The following is a 20,365-nucleotide window of genomic DNA, read 5'->3' as shown; positions in this document are numbered from 1 at the left end:
GGAGTCGATGTCCTGACAGGAGAAAAAAAGGGAGGCTTTCTAAACCGGGAACACGTCGAGAGTGAAACCAGTGAAACCTGGCAACCGCGAGTGTGAGCTGAGTGTGAGTGAGCGGAGTCTCAGGTGAGGATCAGAGGCGCTGCGCTGCGACCCGCGTGCTACACTGCAGGTAAACGTGTGCACTATACGTGTACGTGAGAACTTTATAAGAACTTTATTACTAATTAAATAACTTTTATTGCTTATACGGATTAATTTCCATTTCTCATCATCACTGAATATCTGTATGTATCTGTTATAGAGTTATATTCATTTTATTTTAAAGTTGAAACAAATGTGAATTTAATTGTCTCGTTTTTGTTGTACGTCTCATTTCCAGTTTGTTATCCACACAGCATACTCAATGATCATCTTTAGGAGAATAAACGTCTTCAAAGTCCCACCAGATCCTTGTTTAAACCAGATCTGCTGATGGTGATGATGGAAAAAGGTCTTTATTTAAAGACAATTAGGTTTCCACTGATCAGCTGCTTGTGGATGGGGAGTCTGGGTTGGAGTGTCTGAGCACCTGGAAGCATTAAAAAAAAAAAGAAAAAAAAAAGTTTTTTTAGACATATATAAAAACCCACCAAGGATTACATCCTTTTAAAGATTTCATGCTCCCAGTACAGCCTCCTGTCCTGGATTTAACACATTCCTGAACACCCCAGATGTGAAAAGTGAAAAGATGTTGGACTTTCAATCTGGATCGTAACCAAACATCAAGAAAAGGTCTTCAATCTCTTATGGATCTGTTATGGATTTAATAAAGAGCGCAAGAACGACCCTCACCAGGATAGAACAGCCTGTTTAAATGACTCCTAATTCAGATGTGTAGAAGATTAGTAGCATTGTGATCGACTTGACAACGAGGTAGGATGCCAAAACAGCACTGCAGGTAAGCGTATTATAAAGCTTCTCCTTTTTTCCTTTTTTCTTTTTTTTTTTTTTGGTATTTGATGGTGCTTTGACAAAACTGCTTGGAGTGAACAGAGGTGGAGCATCGAGCATCAATCCAGATGTCAAGTTAATCTTTGTCAGGCCAGCACATGTGCCTTCTGTTGTAGCAGAAATTTATGAATTGAGGTTATTCCAACAGTTATGGTTACAGAAGGTGTGTGTGTGTGTGTGTGTGTGGACTTTTTACTTTCCTTGTAAAAAAATTTCTCTCTCTCATTACAGTTACAGTGTGTTCTTGAACTGCTCAGACCGTAATTTAAATTTCAGGAATATTTTTTGTGCAAAAACAAGATCAAACCAAGGGGAAATAGATAGTAAAGTATTTTTTATATAGGGTGCGGAAAAGTTTTTTTTTTTAGGAAAGTTTTTTTTTTTTTACTGTCTTGAACTTTAAAACCAAACCCACATGGTTTCGACAATACAGGTGTATTTTCTGAACAATAATCCAAATATAGAAATGTAAATGTGTAAACCCAGTATGTAAATGTGTGCACTGTTTTTCTAGCTACTGGAACTAGTCTAGGCCACATTTAATTTCTGAAGAACATAAGGTGGAACTTGACATTATTTGTGCACTTTCTAGGGTTTGGATAAAATCCATTCTGTATTTCATTTCCGGAAAACGTTATTAATTGGTGATTTATTTATTTATTTATTTATTTATTTTATTTAAGGGCCTTTTAGGCATTTTTGATGAAATTTCTTTAAAAAAGAAGACATAAAAACAAAAAAGACTTTAAAAAAAAAACTTGGTGATTGAGACTCTATGTTTTAAAGACAGCCCTATATTTGTCAATGGCGATCCTGGCCGAGGTGGCTCAAGTCCGCTGATCCTTGAAAATCCACAGATAACCTGTCGTCCACTTTGTATGTGGGAACTGCTTACACAATTAAAGCCATTAAAGGAGTTCCTGGGAGGCCAGCGTTTCAGATGTGAAACAGGCAATCTGATCATGGGTCCATCATACCGAGAAAACTTTTTACCTTGATTGCATGCTAGCGGTAGTGAAACACTGGGATAACCCCGGCATTTAATAAATCCGAGAAGTAGTTTTTTACTCTTAAAACTTGAGGCTGATCGCCTTAAAATGCTGAAGCAAGTTCCTTGTCTCAGGCGTGTCATATATTTAAAGTGGATAAACATTTATGTGGTGGTAATTTACTGCTTATAGCTGAAGGCTTGACAAAGCACAAAGATGTATTAGACAAATCTCAGATTTTACTTTACGGTTTTGACTGAGAGCAGACGTCGCATATTCACCTGCTCTCAGCAGGCTTGAACAATTCACTCTCTCTCTCATATTAACGGCTGTGGTTTATAACCTCGTTTTAGCCTTTTAGTATTGGGCCCCTTGACCCCAGGAAGCCTTTGGCCTTAGTTCAGTTCAAATATGCAGGACATGTCTCTGTGTGCTGCCGTGTTGTGCCATTCGTCTTGGACTGAACATACTGGGACCTTCTTTGGGTGCCTAATGATGCACTTCACTGTGAAAGAACAATAGATGAATGGAAATCCTAGGTATAGATTTTTTTTTTTTAGCATAATCCCATAATTGAAATTATCAGCTCATTATTTAAATGCATACGATAATATTTTGGCAAAATGTTTCAAAATGCTCCACTCACAGAAAGCCTTGTAGTAAAATTACAGATAGAGATTAGATTTAGTGTAAGGTTATGATGTACTGTATGGATAAAGCCCATTTAATAACTATGCCAAAAAGGCCTATGCTTCATAGATCCCTGAGCCCTAACTTGAGGAGCAGTAGAATTAGAGAAACAATTTAAGTAATCATGGATTTTCCCCCACACTCATTTTGAAACTGTGGGTAAACACTGGCTACTCAGATTGGTGTCTGATCACTGGAGTGTGCGAGGGAGATATATTATCGTGGGTGGCGACCGTTCTGGTGCACGGCCAAAATAAACCTGTTCGGAACAGAAACTGTTTGAAACCATAAAAAGATAAGCGCAAGATGTAAGCATGAACCCGATACCACTGAAAATGTTTCCCTTCAGTCAGTACTATCACAACAGCGCCAGGAAGAAGAGCAGGAGTATTGTGTACTGTAAAAGATTTTATGTGGAGAGTGAGTCAGGCTGGCATGCTCTGACAATCAGTAGGAAAACTGTCCACATGTGGGCATTAACATACTGTGATCAGAGCATCACACAGAAACAGGATGTGGCTTCCGAATGATTCATGACGGGGAAGAAGTTTATGGATTATAACCCGTCAAAAGTTTGGACACACCTTCTAATTCCAAGGTCTTTCCTGATTTTTATTTCCTTCTACACTGTAAAACAGTACTGAAGGCGTCTAAAATATACAATAGTTTCTTTTGAACAGTTAATATTGAGATGTATCTGCTACTTATGATCTGTAAAGCCTTCATAACTGCTCTAATCTGAGGTGCTGTTTGTTAACTGGTGATCTTTGACTGATACCGTATATACAGTTTATACACCAGTTTTCATACCTTTTAGCCATAAAACCACACTGATTGCTATATAATGTACAGTTTAATGAAACTGTAGTTGTATAGATGCATAATTATAGAGTATGAGGCTTCTCTTTGAATATTAAAGTTAATTATCTTAGGGGAGAACTCCTGACCTTGACTTCACTTCATCGTTGCGATGGCGGGTCGGATGAGTATCTGCCGTTATTAATGGTGCGGCTCTGACCCAGGGTCAAAAGGCCTTTGATAATGAGGCTGAAGAGTCTCATCTCTGTCCAGATGTTTTTGTCTTTTGGCATTTGTAATATTGTGTAACACAAAGTAGGAGGATACAAAATGCAGCATTCAGAATTGGTGTAATATGTTTGCTTTGCAATTTTGCAATACATACCTACAAAATATACATGTGAAATATAATGTAGAATCACACACCCTAATAATTGTCGTGTTTCTAAAGGAAACTTGCTTGTTTTCATGACGAGTAAGAATCGTCCAAATAAACACATTCCATCCATCCATCTATCCATTCTACCCAACATCACTAAGCAATGGTTGACCACAACGACCTTTGACTTCAGATAGCAGTCATTATTATTGGGGACGTTACATTGCGGAGGACCGAAACCGCACTAAATCATTACATGCACCCTTTATCATCCCTGGAGGTAATTTGGAAACACGAATCAGCCTATTTCATACAGTATGTCGTCGTACTACTGTATATGAGGGAGACCTGGAGACCCTAAGCATGGGGAGACTATGCAAACTCCATACACACAGATATTAGGTGAGATCCAAACCCCCAACCTTCAAGGTATGAGGCGATAATGATGGCCACCCTTGCGCTCAAATGAAAATGCTGCTAATATTGTCTATTGTATCTACTCATATATATCGTAGAAACACAATGAAGTGACGTGAATGGTTTCATTCTGTCAGATTGGTGAAATAAAACAAAGGGGAAAAAAACTGATGGTACATTTATAGCAATCAGACACAGTATTCAGCATCTGTGTAGTTAATCCAGATGTTTTGAAGTGACATTTAATACAGTATGTAGCCAGCTGCTAAATGCAAAAATCACTTTATGTTATATAAATGTAGAAAATTAGATTACTGGAATCTTTGGGAGATCATCCCTTGTTCTATAAAAAAAACAAAAAAAAAACTCAGTGATATCATGACTTTGATTATAGGATTAAAGTGTTTCAGTCCTGGTTATTAATTCTTCATAATCAAGGCCTCGGTGGATGTAATATACAATACTTACGCTGTTTGTTTGCTCTGTCTCTAGGAAACTGTCTCTGTTCCAGGCGCTCACCCTTGTTATGCTGTTGACGTCCCCGGACTGCCAGTCATCCCAGCGAGTAAGACAACACCGGTTCCTCTTTTTCACCATACGCTTCCTTCATTAGGAACGCCAGCCATGTCATGACACAGTGTGACACCAAAACAACAGCTCAACTCCACGCCAGCAAGTTTATCCCCAAACTGCAGGATTACTCTAAATTACACTTTATCCCTGATCCCGTCTCATTTACAATAAATCCATTATATCCAGCATGAAAATCCTCTGCTGGGCAAATTCTTTATGATGACGTTGACAATGAAAGTCAAGCCAACAGGATTGTGAGTGCAGTGCAAAGCGCAGTAATAGTATATAGTGACTGGCACGTTTCCCTGTCAGGACTGTAGCGTAATACTTCATCAGTGCATCACTGCAGTCTTTCATCACTGATTGTATGGCTGTCGGAGACAGGGCTCTGCTCTGGAGGGGGGAAAAACATCTGTCTTCATTTGCTTGATTGTCAGCAGGAGAGCTTTATATGATCAACTCTTCCCTACTGTACTTTCCCTTTTCTTGTGGTTTAAGTGGCAGCTGTGAGACAGGCTGTCTGCCAAGGGCTGAATTTATTACCCTCCCCTTGTTGTCCTCTGGCCCTGAAACACATTTTCTCCTCTCCGGCCTGTCTACTCTCACTCACTCGCTCATTATCTATACCGATTTGTCCTGTATAAAGGATCGTAGGGGGGCTGGATCCTATCCCCACACGTTTATTCACACACTGGGAACGCGATTCGGCATAGCATGTCTTTGGATGGTGGGAGGAAACTGGAGTACGCCGAGGAAACCCACCAAGAATGGGGAAAACATGCACACAGACCCTGAGGCAGGAATCGAACCCAGAACCTGGAGGTGTAAGGCGACAGTGCTAACCACTCAGCCGCCCCTTTAAGTCCCAAACACATTTGTCTCGTTCTTATTAAGCACTAATTCCACACATTATACAGTTTTCCTGTATAATCAATAAAAAAGTCACTGCATGTTTGATTCATTTTATGAATCACAATGTACATTACTTTGCCTGGACATTACAAAAACAATTACAGTATAGACATAAATATAATAAAGTTTTTTAAAGATCGAAGACAGCGATTTCTTTTACTAGTCCTCTGTCACATTCAAATTCTTTCTCAGCAGAGCCAGTCCAAAGTCACAACGCCTCCATCTACATTGTCCCACGGGAGAAACTCCCATTCTGAAGGTCAAAGGTCGATTTCATTAATCCAACTTGAACACTGGCCCCATGGCGGTTTGTTATCAACACTAATTTGAGTCTTTGGCACTTTAATGAGGCCATTCGCAGGTCACTCTACAATGGGAAGTCAGTGACGGCCGCTATAAATCTCTCTCTGACCATGTTAGTGCAGTTTTGTGTCATTTCCCACTTTACAATCAAAGGTTATGTGTTTAAACCCATCATTTCACTTTGCTGATTATTACCAAGGTTAGAGTTATTCTCTTTAAGGCATTTTTTTTATTCCATTCTTAATTAGCATGTTTTTGTTACACACAGTCCTTAACATTCTTCATGTTAGATTAATGCAGCTATCCGTTTTATTTTTAGGGGGAAACCAGCTGCTGTGTGTGAGGTTGTTTTAATTGACAGGCCTAGCAGGGTGTGCACTCCTGACTTCCATGCTCTTCTCACGTTAACACGCACACAAATATGCGCATGTGATGGAATCAGGGTGGCCCCAGGGACCTGATGAAAGCCGCTGTCTCGTCTCACTCTCTCGCTGCCTGTTTGTCTCGGATCAAAGCCAGAGACGGATTTGAGAATGGCACTGTTATGTTATCCTACCGGACGATTAATTCGCTTCTCCTGGGAGATGTAGAGCTGTGCTACATAAGTAATAATAAAGAATGGCACAATAGCACGCTGACAATGTGGCTGGCTGTGTCTGACAGTTCCACTATGGATCAACTCGTATAGTAGTCTGCTTTTTCTAGTACACTTTATACAATATGAAGAAGAATAAAAATACTGGTTTTGAAGGAAAACATTTTTGCTTGGTTTAATTATTACTCTAATGACTTAAAGTTTGTTCATGACATTAATTGAGATTCAGCAGATCTATCCTAGGCTGTGATGTTCTCTCTTTATTTACAGCTTCCTGAACATCAGAAACCTCACTTGATAGTGTTGTGTGTTTGTTGTAGACATGTTTGTTGGTACTGTGGGTATATTTTGGATGCTCACCCACTGTACTGTGTACCGGCTAAGGTTGAAGCCATGGACTGTCCTTAGATACACTCATACCCTATTAAGTTCCACACTGACTGCAACATCCTGGGTCTGACATTTAAAAAACAAATGGCTTTTACAGAATGGTCTATCTCGTGAATTCTTTTAATGTTAAATAGCCCATTTAATCACCCAGGCTGCGGGAAGTCTACTGTTAATTTTGACAGTGACCTGCAGAAATGACCTAGAAACTATGTGGGTGTCTAAAAATACAGGGGGAAAAATCAGTTGTTCGACCTATTCATGTTTTTTTTATTAATTGAATTCCTTCCTTATTTGGTCATTCCATCCATCTATCCTTCTAGGATTCTCTGTCGTCCAACTAGGGACCATGGAGGCAAATGGTGACCATTGTCTTTATTTCCATTTGTATAACCGTGGTAGGACCTCCAGTCTATATTATATTATATTATATTATATTATATTATATTATATTATATTATATTATATTATATTATATTATATTATATTATATTATATTATATTATATTATATTATATTATATTATATACACAAATAAAGGTTTACCAATTCCTGCCCACACACCAGTTTTCATTCGTTCATACAAGTAGTCCCTGACTTACGAACCAGCAGCACATTCATAAGTCCGATTTGTTCTTAAGTCCAACAAAGGGAGTCTTATACGCCTCACGAATTTACAATATAAAGCATATAAATCCACTTGACCAAATCTGTCCCCTTTATGAGAAACGAGGCAGACTCATTTCTCCCACACACACTCACAAACATCCAATATACTAGACATTTTTCACATTCACTTACTCACTGAAAATATTGTATATAATTGTAAATATTGGTATCTGGTGCACTGCAGTGTTTTTTTTTGTTGTTTTTTTTTAAATCTACATGAGCTACTTCCGTGATTGAACCCGAAGAGGACTACCTGTATAGATTTTAGTTAAATAAAAAATCATGCATTATATTTCAAGTTTTTGCTTGAAATATAAATTCACCTCTTACACACAGCACCGGTATCTCTGTTCGACAGATTCAGGGCAGACGTGTCACCCGTTCATCTCGAGTGCCTCGCCAGCTGTTTTATAAGAACGAATGGGCTTCGTGGGGAGTTTGGTCTGAGTGCTCTCGCTCATGTGGAGGAGGGGCGTCCATCCGGCGTCGAACCTGCATCTACAGGTACAGCTCTAATGTCTCAAATTTTAGATATTTAGATATAATTAAGCAATTGTAGGATATGTTGCATTTAGTATTTCATAATAAAACAGATTTTTTTTTTCAGTAATCCAGTTGGAGGACCATGTTTGGGAGAGCCCAGGCAGTATAAGATATGCAACACTAAGGTACAGTAAATGTTAGCTAATAAAGCTTAATTAATTGGTGTATTTTATTATTGCACCAGAAATGTATTGCGCATGCGTGGTGGTCTGGGAAAAAACACACATTGGGACATGAAAAGTGCATTTCAAGATTCCATTCCAATCACAAGACAGATTATTTATTGATTTAATATAAAAACTGTCTTTATTCTCACCTTTATTCATAACCTGCAGCAAAATAGCAATTAGAAAGTTATTAAAATATTTCTACATTGTTCTGGAAAAAAATATTTACAGTTTCTTGAAACAGAGGAGTCAGAGTTCATTGTAGAGAGGAGAATTCAGGAATCCTTTCGATTTTTCATTGTTTTTGATGGGTTTCCCAGACGTCTAGACAAATGGGTAAAATCTTGTGAAACAAATGTTCAATCAGAGATTTCGTTTTAAAAGTGCTTTTGAAACCAGCAAACTTTCAAAACTTTCTCACACAGCTATTTTAGCTCAGTTTACATGATTATCACAGTTTTTGCGCCAAAAACCGTAAGAAGCGATAAACGAACCATCAATTTCTGGAAGTTTTCATATTTTTAATTCCCACCCAATGCACGAACCCCAGCCAGGGGAGACATTACTGGTCCCAAGCCTGGATAAAATAGGATGGTTGCATCGGGAAGGTCATCCGACACAAAGTTCTACGTGGATGAGATCGTCCGCCGTGGCGACCCATCTATGCGAGTGGCCGAAAGACCAACAACAATATATGGTTTAGAGGAATTATAATCTAGAAAACTTATAAATCCATAACGCTATCCTTAATATAAAGTAACTTACCCATTAAGCTAGACTTCTGTTGTGAGAGATTTCCATGAGTGTGAACGGAACAGTTGTTCAAACTTCTTATACCCTATATTTTGTATAGATTGTGGTGTCAGTGTGTAAGATTGTTAATAATGCAGGGCTGAGGTAGATCCTGAGCAAGTACAGACAAGCAGGCTGTGTGTGTGTGTGTTGGTGTGTGTGTTGCCCCTAGCTTTCATTCAACCTTTTCACCTCCTCAATCAGGGATGTCCTCCTGGATCTCTAGACTTCCGAGAGCTACAATGCAAAGCTTTTGACGACAAGCCCCTGGTCGCCGGGAGCAGATACCAGTGGACTACTTTTCATGGAGGTCAGTGAGGAATGCCTGAAAAAGTGTGTGATATTTACATTTTTACCCTCCAGCTAGACTTAAGGTGATGTCGTCCATGTATTTTGGTTTGTCCCAGGCTCTGATCCGTGTGAGCTCAGCTGTTTGGCCCTCGGTCACAATTTTTACTACAACTTTGGCCGAGTCCTGGATGGCACACCCTGCTTAACTGAGCCTGGGGACGTTTGTGTGAGCGGGAAATGCCTGGTGAGGGACCACCTGCATCTCAGCACATCTCTACTTTTCTCTTTTTTGAAAATTTTTCCTGCTTTTTAAATCTCTTTAGTAATGTTGAATCATTTGAAACCTGGTGTACGAGTGCGTTACTAAGTCCAGAGGTTAAACTAGATGTTTAGCAGCTGTACCATGTGGACCGCCTCGGCCCTTCATGTGCACCCACTTAATCTCTCTAACGTAACCTTTTCATGCTCATTAAATGAAGTGCTATTGTAATTCAGTTCCAGTTCTAATAATGTTTTTAGACGATTCGAGGGAAAGCGTGGTTCTCAGCACTCTTCCAGATTTTCCCAAATCGAGTGTTTACGGTTTTAAATTCCTTTGGTGTCAACGGTGCCAAGGCTGCCCGAGGCTCAGCATGGCAATTCCAGCAGACCTTAATTCTACCGTTATTCATTTATTTTTTTAAATACATTTGTTTTAAAGACTCCTTGACATGGTGTATTTTAAATATGTGTGAAGGTGAATTTATGGGCTGTGAGATGAGAAGCGTTTGTGTTTTAAGCCTCTCGGGACGGACTAAAGGAGAAGCAGGTGGTCTAATGGTGCAGGGTGGATCAAGTCCAGATTCGAGTACAAAAAAAAGCTGAGTACACCTTGAAATATATTCAAGTTATACTCAGTATGTTTCTATTTACTGAACAACATGACAGTATGAATGGTTATTTAAATTCACATGTGTGTGGTGTGGTACAGTATAAGAACAGTAGGAGAGAAAAAGAAAGGGCGACTTTCCGACTACACGTTTTCTCTCTCGCTTTATCCACAAGTGCATGACGGGGTTAGTGTGAAACAGAAAGCGAGGTTTAATTATAGGCCGCTGGAGTTGCTAGGGAGAGACTATTGTAAATACCTCCCTATGGATTTGATAATCCCCCTCTTCTAATTTTTCTGAGCCCCTCCTCCTGACTCGCCCTCGCTGATCCTGTGCTCCTTTGTGAACCTTTCTGATGGTGTTTTCCCAGCCGCGTTTGCTTCAGATAGGGACCGAGGTCATGCCGCAGACCATCTGTTGTTGAATGACCATGAAAAACCCACAGGCCTGGACTTTAAAGATGATCAGGTGTTTGTGGTTTGCTGCAGTGCACTTTAAGGGGGCCGTATTGTTTAAATGTTTTTCGGCACTTTTATAACAGGCCTAAAAAATGTAACGCCTATTTTAGAAAAATTAACAGTCAGTCAATTTTGACACATTTTTTATATATTAACACAATTATATGAACATAATACAGTGGAACCTTGGATTACGAGCATAAATCATTCCTGAAGTGGGCTCGTATTCTAAAACACTCGTAAACCAAATTAGATTTTCCAATAAGAAATAATGTAAACTCAAATTATTTGTTCCACAGCCCAAAAAAATAATTACTTAAAAATAATTACACAAAATCTAAATTAAAAATGAAACAAATGAACTTGCACTTCACCTTAAAAAAAAAAATCCAGACAGATAAGTGTTTCCGTTTGTGCGTGCAGACGCTGTGTGTGTGTGTGAATCTAAAGTAAGCTCCTCTCTCCCCTTTTTTTGTCTTACACAGTTACTCTTCTTCCACTCTTTTTACACACATGGCCTCACACAAACACTGTTTTAACGGAAAAATAAACAAGAAATCACTCTAATGACACTGGATTGAGCGACACACTAATGAAATAACTGCTGTAAAGTAAAAATAAAACAAATTAATCTGCACTTTACCTTTAAAAAGAATCACTACAGAGCAGTATTTCTGTGTAGAGCAGAGAGAGAGAGTGTGTGTGTGTGTGTGTGTGTCTGTAAAGGCAAAAGTAGGAGGGGTCTGTATTTATGTGGCGGGGGGGCATGATGTACAATGACGCGCGCACACAGACACAAAGAGCAGGCTGAACCATGAGCAGAGAGAGAAAATTGGATCTTTAACCTCTCAAATGAGAGTTGCTTTTGCATTACACGCGCTTATAGACACAAAATAAAATATGTTTTACGCACACACACATTATAAGTTACAGTGTTATTATTAGTGTTATAGTGAACAGTACACACGCGCACGGATGTTGATTATACCAGTAAGAGACGCGCACTAAGACCCAGCAGGGGAGACGATTACCCACAATTCTGCAGTGCAACAGAGAGAAAAACACTTGGCTCAGTTGTGATCACATGATGCTCTGCGTCAAAACAAGAATCGCATACGTGATACATGATACTCGGTACTTGTAAACCAAGACTTGCTCGTTTTCCAAGTCAAAATTTATAAAAAATCTTTGCTCATCTTGTGGAACACTCGTAAACCGCATTACTCACAATCCGAGGTTTCACTGTATTTGTATAGGGTATACATGCATAGGGTTTTCAGATTCATCAGAAAAACCACATGCAAGAACGACCTTTTTAGTAGAGCTACGCAGTCTAATCGATTATGTCATTTAATAAAACTTGAATCATGAGTCAGTTTTCGATTTCGAATTGTTTGGCATTTTTAAATCATTTGTATAAACTTTAACATTTAGTAGTCTAAAATAGACGAATTATCAAAGCTTTCACATAAAAACCGCAAACCGTTTGCATTATCTGCAAATCCTCGTGTTCTGCATGAGTATCGCTTCTTATTCTATGGATTTTATTAATGGTTTGTGCAATACCACCCCCTGCTGGACTGGCATATAGAGCAGAAGGTTGACAAGGAGAAAAGATTCGACAATTGTAATTGTTAATACTTCAAAACCTGTAAGAAATATAGCTGTTTGTGCCAAATTAGACTAAAACGTTTTTTTTATCAAATAGAAACAAATGGTATCGAGTCTATCTTTGATTTACAGCTCTAGTTTGTATCCTTGCTCGAATTTTAATGCAAGAGAAAGTTAATTTTAACCTGAACCTACAGTACTGTGCAAATATCTTAAGCCACCTCTCATTCCTGCATACTAAATTAACTTAAATTACGTAGATTAATATTTTACTGCAAAGTGCCTAAAGATAATTTACCGATAATTTGATCAAAAACGATCTGACTCTTTGGAGGCAAAATATAAGGAAATGAGGGGTGGCTCAAGACTTCTGCACATTAGTACTGTATTTTCTTGGTTGAGTCACTTGTTAATGAAAATGACTGGAGGGACAAATCTGATCGTTGTGATTTATATCTTATCTTTAAAATTTCAAACTGATTTCCTTGCGAAAATGACCATTGTTTAAAGTGCTAAATAAATAAAATTGAGTTGAATTAAATTGAACTTTAGGCTCTTGTCTTGGAAGGACCTTTTTATCCTCAGTAGACTCTTTATCCCAGTCAGGTTCACGGTCAATCTAAGTCCAGATCCTGAAACCAACTACTGGGCGTGTGGCAGGAAAACACAGTTTAGTCATCCATGTACCAGCATGCTTTTGGGAGTAACCCGAAGAACCCGGAGCACACCCATGCGTACACAGGGAGAGCATGCACAGAAATTCCACACGGGCAGTAACCTGAGCTCAGGATCAAACTAGTGACCCTGCAGCTGTGGGGTGACAACGCTACCTGCTGCACCACCGTGACCTGTTAACCAAAGACCTGTTAGAATAACCAAACTTTTACACAATCAGATGTTGTGTAAAGAATGTGGATTTGGAAAACCAACGAGGATGATGGACGAGATGCTTATTTTTTTTTGTTTTGTTTTTACATAAAAAATCAACCTGATTTTTTTTTTATACAAATACTAATACACTGATGCCACTGATCATGAAAATGCTCTATTTGTGTAACCCTGTGTGGCATTTAAATGGGCGTGCTGTGTTCTGCATCTAGAACAGTGCGCCCCTGGTAAGTGGGACTGGATGCCTGCTGAGTTTCTAATCATAGAGTTTTGTTTGTATGTGTGCGTAGAAACCAGGGTGTGACCTGATCTTTGGCTCCCAGCAGCAGGAGGATGCCTGTATGGTGTGTGGAGGCCAGAACACCACCTGCCTTCATCATCGCAGTGTGTACCGGAGCAACGGCCAGGAGATCGGTCAGTGCTGACTCGGATCTCTGTGACATTCATACTTACCATGTGTTTAGTATGTGGTTACGGTACTAGGAAAATATCTGGTGCTAGATAACATCAAGTTAATGCTTTATAGTGGCTGAAGTCTGAAACACACTACTGTTTAGCCTTTAACTTTGGGCGGCTTTCCAGAGAATGCTTATCCTGACTAAGTGTATACATGACACGCATAATGTATTCACATTCACCGAGTGCATACAAACCACCACACGGCACATTGTCACCTTTGATTTCCCACTGAAATAGTTTCTTCGCCCTGCTGGCGAAGTGAGAATAAGGATCGCAGCACTTACAGAAGGGAAAACACACACAGATAATGCCAGCTTTGTCCTCGGCTTCCCTTTTTTTTTTTGCATCTGGATTTCTGAGAGTAGGATAACAGCTCCGAAAGGGCCACTGTAGTGCTTTTGATGGTGAGGTCAAAAGCCAGAGGAAAGGAGAAAGTCGTAATTCCCTTACTCCTTTCCATATGCCCAAACCGCGAAACAAGTGTACAGCACAGCTATAGGAGGACAGTCATAAAAAACACACACATGCATGCATTATATATTGAGTCTGTGCGTTATAATGATAGATGTGGTCTCAGCATTTCCAGCATTATATATCCGGCATTTTTTCCCTCTCTTATCTTTCAGGGCCGTTTGGATACAATGAGGTCACCATGATCCCAGCCGGAGCCACCCACATCAGAGTGACTGATAACAGCAAAAACTATTTAGGTTTGAGCAAGGCCATATTTCTTGTTAGGTTCGAGATAAGTGAAAAGATTTTTATTTATTTATTTTTTCATTACATAATTGTACCTTTTTGCGCCGTTACAAAATAACACACCTAAAATAGCACAAAGTAAGTGATTAAGGCGGATACACGATACATTCAAAGTCTCGGAGCAGTATTACATGTAAAATATAAGTATATATTTTAAATTCTTACATACAGTGTCTCACAAAAGTAAGTACACCCTCCTATTTTAGCAACCACTTCCTTATATGATCTCAAAGGACAATATTACAGAAATGAAAATTTGATATAGTTTTGAGTAGTCAATGTGCAGCACATATAGCAGTACGGATTTACTGACTCTAACTCTAACAATAAATCAACATACAGACTTTATTGTCTAAAACAAAAATGAGTACACCCTGAGTGAACATGTCAAAACTGTGTCCAAAGTGTCAATATTTTGTGTGAGCAGCATCGTTATCTAGCATGGCGTGGAGTCCTCCTGGGCGTGGAGTTCACCAGAGCTGCACATGTTGTTGCTGGGATCCTCTTCCACTCCTCCATAATGATATCACAGAGCTGCTGGATGTTAGACACATGGCGCTTGGCCACCTTCCGCTTGAGGACGCCCCACAGGTGCTCAATAGGGTTCAGGTCTGGAGACAAACTTGGCCACTGACAAACACGTGAACATGATGAATAGGACATGTGATGTCCTTTTGCATGGATAAAGAAATACAGCTGTTATCACTGTGTACTCACTTTTGTTGCCAGCTATTTTGACAATAATTGCTGTATGTTGAGTTCTATAGTGTTATACAAGCTGTACATTGACTTCTCTAAAATATATCCAAGTTTCATTTTTATAGTATTGTCCTTTGAGAAGATATACTATAAAGTCTGCTGAAGTTAGAGGGGTGTATTTACTTTTGTGAGCATCAAGTAAAATCGGGACTTTTGATTGTGCAGAGTAACAGAACACAGCTATGGTTTAACACTCGCCTCCTTTAATGGCCCTTTATGTACTACAGCATGTACAGTATTGATCACCGAAGGTGCTCTGTTTTTGCACGACCTCATACTTCCCACTGCACCACTTGCACATTAAAGAAACTCAGCACTGGGATTAATGTACAGTAGTAGGGGGTTTTATAAGCAAATGAAGGAAGTTTTTATTCTCATAACTGTGCTCTGTTATTCTGGCCAATCAATCAGTCCCAGTTTGACTTGAACGCCCTTTGTGGTTTGCTTTTACTACATTTGTTCATTTTCACTATTTTGAACCTTGAAATAAGGATTTGTGCTCCCTGGGGCCCGAACAACTCATGTATGGACAATATTAGTTCACAGACAGTATGATTAATAATGATGTATTTCTCTGTTTGTGTGTAAAAATGATCTTCCGTGAATGAATCAGCTCTCCAGAATGGACATTCTCAGTTTGTGATTAATGGGAACTGGAAGATCAGTGTTCCAGGGGAGTATAGCGTAGCTGGGACCAAACTTCTGTACCGTCGCTCTGCTGATACATTTGAAAGCTTCGAGGTGTCCGGGCCAACCCAGGAGGACTTGCACATTATGGTGAGTGATTCTATTCACTCGCACACTCTCACTCCATCCCTATACCTATTATCCTGTAAAGGGTCACAGGAAGCCTGGAGCTTATCACAAAGGACTTGGGGCACGAGGTGTGGTGGGGTGGGGTACACCCCGGACGGGGCCCTAATCCATTACAGGGCACATAAGCACACATTTACTCACACACTATGGAGAATTTGGAAATGCCAGTTAGCCTAACCTGGATGTCCAAGCACAGAGAGAACATGCAAACCCCATGACACATGGTGAGACTCGAACCCTCGACTCTGGAGGTTTAGGCCACAGTGCTAACCACCTCACCACAAGTCTACAACATGGTAGTCGAATGTGAACAGGGCCTCCTGTTTTGTGTTTTTTTTAGGTTCTGTTCACTGATAAGAATTCTGGGATAGAGTACGAGTACTGGCTGCCCCCTGAGCTGTACGCCGTGCATCATGGACGGCAGAGTACATACCGGCATCACCATACGTCGAACTTCCTGCCCTGGGAGCTTCCAACTACCACCACCACCACCACAACCATCACTACTACAGCGAGACCTCCTGCTACCACACGGCCTTCATGGGGTACTATTATTATTATCCCAGACTCAGAACCAATACCAATGATGAATTAGTGTGATGAGTGACTAGATGGTGCTTTATAGGTAAATATTTTTGCACTTCTTTTTACAAGTGCATTAAGACCAACCGCTGCATTTTTTTCTCTCTCTCTCTCTCTCATGTTAAATGATTGATGCCCTTTGTACAGAATGATCTTAATACATAAAAGGTACATTCCTTTCCGAAGGGGCACGGAAATGGTTTTCAGTGTCTTCCTGACGCATATATCTGTACATACATGCCTGACGGCACAGTGGAATGTGTGCAAGCCGCTCCCTTCTCCTTGAGCGTCAAATGCATTATGTGATGTAACGTGAAGCTGAGGTTGTCTGATGTTTGTGTCTCAGAAAGATTCATGGAGTCATTTCTTAACCTAATTTGCATTATACAATACAAGAGAGGAAAACGAAATGCTCCTGGTGCATACATAGATTTTGCGAAAAAGTTGTGGAAACTAGTCTGTTTTGTCATCTTGGTTATCTCGATTGATGCAAAACGTTCCCGTAGGCAGACGAAGACCTCCCGTGAGACCTCCTTTTCAGCAGCAGCCACTGCCTCGTCTGGAACGAGATGAGAAGAGTAACTACCTGCCCCGGACGCACAACACAGGTCAGCACATGTTAATCATCGGTGCCGAATACTGCGTATACTTCAGTTCATTCTGACTCATCACACTGTAACAGATTCATTTCGAGTTTGTGAAACCCAGCTCTGATTTTATTACAGCTTACTGCGGGAAATGCAGGAGGGTGAAGGGCCGTGGGGAACGGCAGAGGCAGTACTGCCAGAAGGATTACGGTGAGCTAAAAACAGTATCAGTAATACCCTGGGAAGCAAAGCCTCATGTTTTTCATGTAAAACATATAAAAGGATTTATTTGAATTGTCATTTATCAATATATAAATCGAATTATGAAATGAAACTGCAAATTATATTAACATAAATCAAAGTGCATTAAAGGTCCTGTGTTTTACAATTTGTTTAAAGTTAACCAGTGTATGTCTTACTGCTCCAGCTGAAATGCCCACCAGATATTGTATTATTTCATGCCTCAAACTGCCTCCAAGCTGGGGGAGGGGCCCATTTTATATGAGGTCACAATAGGGGAAAAATCTGACTGGCTTGTTCAAGCCTTATCTAAACAGCCTTTGGACACCCTTATCGTTACTTACATTATTATTATTATTTTTTGCTTTGTCAGTTTTCAGAGCCAAGATCTTAGGGAAGGTCTATGTTGGCGAGGAGACGCGGTATGATGTGCAAATCATCCACACATACCGTAACCGCTTCCGTCTGGAACGCCGGGAATACATATGGGCCCCCAACAGGTGTGATTGCCCCGCCCTGGAGGAGGGCTATCAGTACGTGCTAATGGTCAGGCGCCATGTCAACCATGAACACACACTCGATCGCATTCTCCTGGAGGAGGACAACTACGTCCAGCTTTACCGCCCACGTGAGGACAGCCTACTGCGCCCCCTAGAGGATCGCTGCAGTAACAGGGGGCCGAGAACTCACTAGAGATGGTAGTGATCATGGACTCGGATCCTGTTCGGCTGAGTTAATTGTGCACTTGTTATATTTAATTCTGCTTTTAAAAAAACATAAATGATGAAAAAAAAAAACTACACGTTGCTGGCTTTAAAACGTATTCATGGATAATGCAGGAACACTTGGAGCCCATGAGCTCCAGAATGATACCAGAGCTATTCACTAAATGAAGCACTTTAGGTGGATGTTATAGCCTACCTTTAAAAATGCATATACCAAAGAAGAACATATTTTTTGTATTATTATCAGAATTAATGTTGCCTTTATATATGCATGTCCACGTTATTAGGAACACCTGCGTTTTCGTGGAGTTGTCGATTCGGCCAATCATGTGGCATCAGTGCAATGCAAAATCACATCGTATAGATACAGGTAAAGAGCCTCAGTTAATGTTCTCATAAAACATCAGAAGTGTGATCTCCGTGATTTTGATCACGATTTGGAAGTTGCTAGCAGATGTGCTGGCTGAAACTGTTCATCTCTTGAAGTTTCCTTACATACAGTACCAGTCTCTAAATTTACACAGAAACAAAAAACAGTGATTGAGTGACAATTCTTTGGGTGGAAGTGCATTTTTATTGAGAAAATGGGAGAAAATGGACAGCATCCAGGGAGTACATAATGACATAATGACTCAACTTATAACCATGCTGAGCAGCTGAATAGCTGAAAATGAGGCAAAAAGGTCTTTTTCTAGTCTTTAACTGTCCAGTGTTAGTGAGACTTGTGAGATTGTAAAAATGAACCCAAACTTTTTGACTTGTTTTTGAGTTGTTGCTAGCCGTCACGTGATTTGCTGTTAGCATAACTTCACAAATGTGCAGGTGTACAGGTGTTCCTGATAAAGTGACTGGTGAGTGTGCATATGACGTATGTAATGTATGTATCTCATTTCTCTCCACTGTTTTTATTATATTTATAATAATATTATATGCAGAAAGTATACCTTCATTTATGTACATACAGTATATGGATATATATTTTTGCTATCAGTGTATTTGTTACCAGTAATGCAAAAAAAAAAAAAGTTGATGGAATACCTCAAGCAAAACAGAAAACTGACTTGATTGTTATCAGAGTGCTTCAGTGAGATGATCTGTTGAAGAGAGTCACACATTTCAGGAGGATCTCTATAATGATCAGTAGACAAGGATGATAATAATGCTGTACTGAAACGTGATCTTAATCTCTTTTACTGTGTATTCACTGTGTATTCACTGATCAGTCACTGATGTCTTTGTAATACTTTTCTTAGATGGTCATTTATATTATTTATCCAGAATGCAGTCCAGCATACACATGTTCCATACATCATATTAATTAAACCAACACTGTGTTTAATTATTATTAGAAAAACAAATGTGCGTCCATGTTACCGAAACAACGCTGATTTCACACAGTTCAATCAAAACTTACTTTTAAACTGTGGGATAACAGCGTTTGTGTCTTTTTTCTACTTATCCATTAGTATAACAAGTATGGACCTTATAGGGTTTACCTAAACTTACTTTAGACTTAGACTTTGCCGTTTGGTGCATTGAGCGGGGAGGTGTCTACAGTATGATCAGTTTGCTGTGACATCTTCGGCCTCATCCCACGAAATCCCAAGTGTGCAGAGATCGTCCATGAAGGTCCGGCGCCATGTTGCGTGTGGTCGGCCTTGTTTCCACTTTCCTTGTGCTGCTTTTGATAGTCGTAGATGTTGTTGATGGAGTATGTGGCCGGCAAATTGCATACGTCACTTAGTCACGATGTCTTTTAAAGGGAGGGTCAACAGTTTAGCGGTGTATCTCTTTGATGGTGATGGGGTCCCAGTATGAAACACGCAAGATTCTCCAAAGTTACCGCTGTTGGCCGACGTTGAGTCTTCGTGTGATCCTGGTGGACATCTTAACGTTTTATTGGCGTAGATTGAGCAGACGAAATCGGCTGAAGCCGCTGGAAGACCGCCCCAGTCTTTGCAATCTGGCAGGCTATGCCATAGTCGGCATCACCATCACTTGCCAAGATGCTGCCCAGGTAGGTGAGCCTGGTGACCTCTTCGAGCCGTTGTTGCCCCATTATCACAGGGTTGTTCATAGATTGTTGTTCATAGTTCATGACCTTGGTCTTGCTCCAG

At 40.0% G+C, this 20,365-nt stretch overlaps 1 protein-coding gene across 2 annotated transcripts; it reads left to right on the top strand.

Annotated features, from left to right (window-relative positions):
* Nucleotides 1-47: 47 nt before the first annotated feature.
* Nucleotides 48-19,674, top strand: adamtsl5 (ADAMTS like 5). 2 transcript variants are annotated; one of them, XM_053492490.1, is made up of 14 exons: nucleotides 48-169; nucleotides 380-937; nucleotides 4,756-4,828; nucleotides 8,061-8,206; nucleotides 8,310-8,370; nucleotides 9,409-9,514; nucleotides 9,612-9,739; nucleotides 13,612-13,735; nucleotides 14,407-14,490; nucleotides 15,912-16,075; nucleotides 16,455-16,659; nucleotides 17,203-17,304; nucleotides 17,422-17,493; nucleotides 17,897-19,674. In XM_053492490.1, the coding sequence occupies exons 2-14, from the start codon at nucleotides 918-920 to the stop codon at nucleotides 18,214-18,216; spliced, it is 1,605 nt and encodes a 534-aa protein (XP_053348465.1). In that variant the 5' UTR covers nucleotides 48-169; nucleotides 380-917; the 3' UTR covers nucleotides 18,217-19,674. The 2 variants fall into 2 exon arrangements, with proteins under 2 accessions (XP_053348465.1, XP_053348466.1); XM_053492491.1 differs by having other exon boundaries at nucleotides 87-169; nucleotides 396-937.
* Nucleotides 19,675-20,365: the final 691 nt, after the last annotated feature.

This window comes from Clarias gariepinus, chromosome 3 (assembly GCF_024256425.1).
Source record: "Clarias gariepinus isolate MV-2021 ecotype Netherlands chromosome 3, CGAR_prim_01v2, whole genome shotgun sequence".
NCBI lineage: Eukaryota > Metazoa > Chordata > Actinopteri > Siluriformes > Clariidae > Clarias > Clarias gariepinus.
This window is presented reverse-complemented; position numbering and strand designations above follow the sequence as displayed.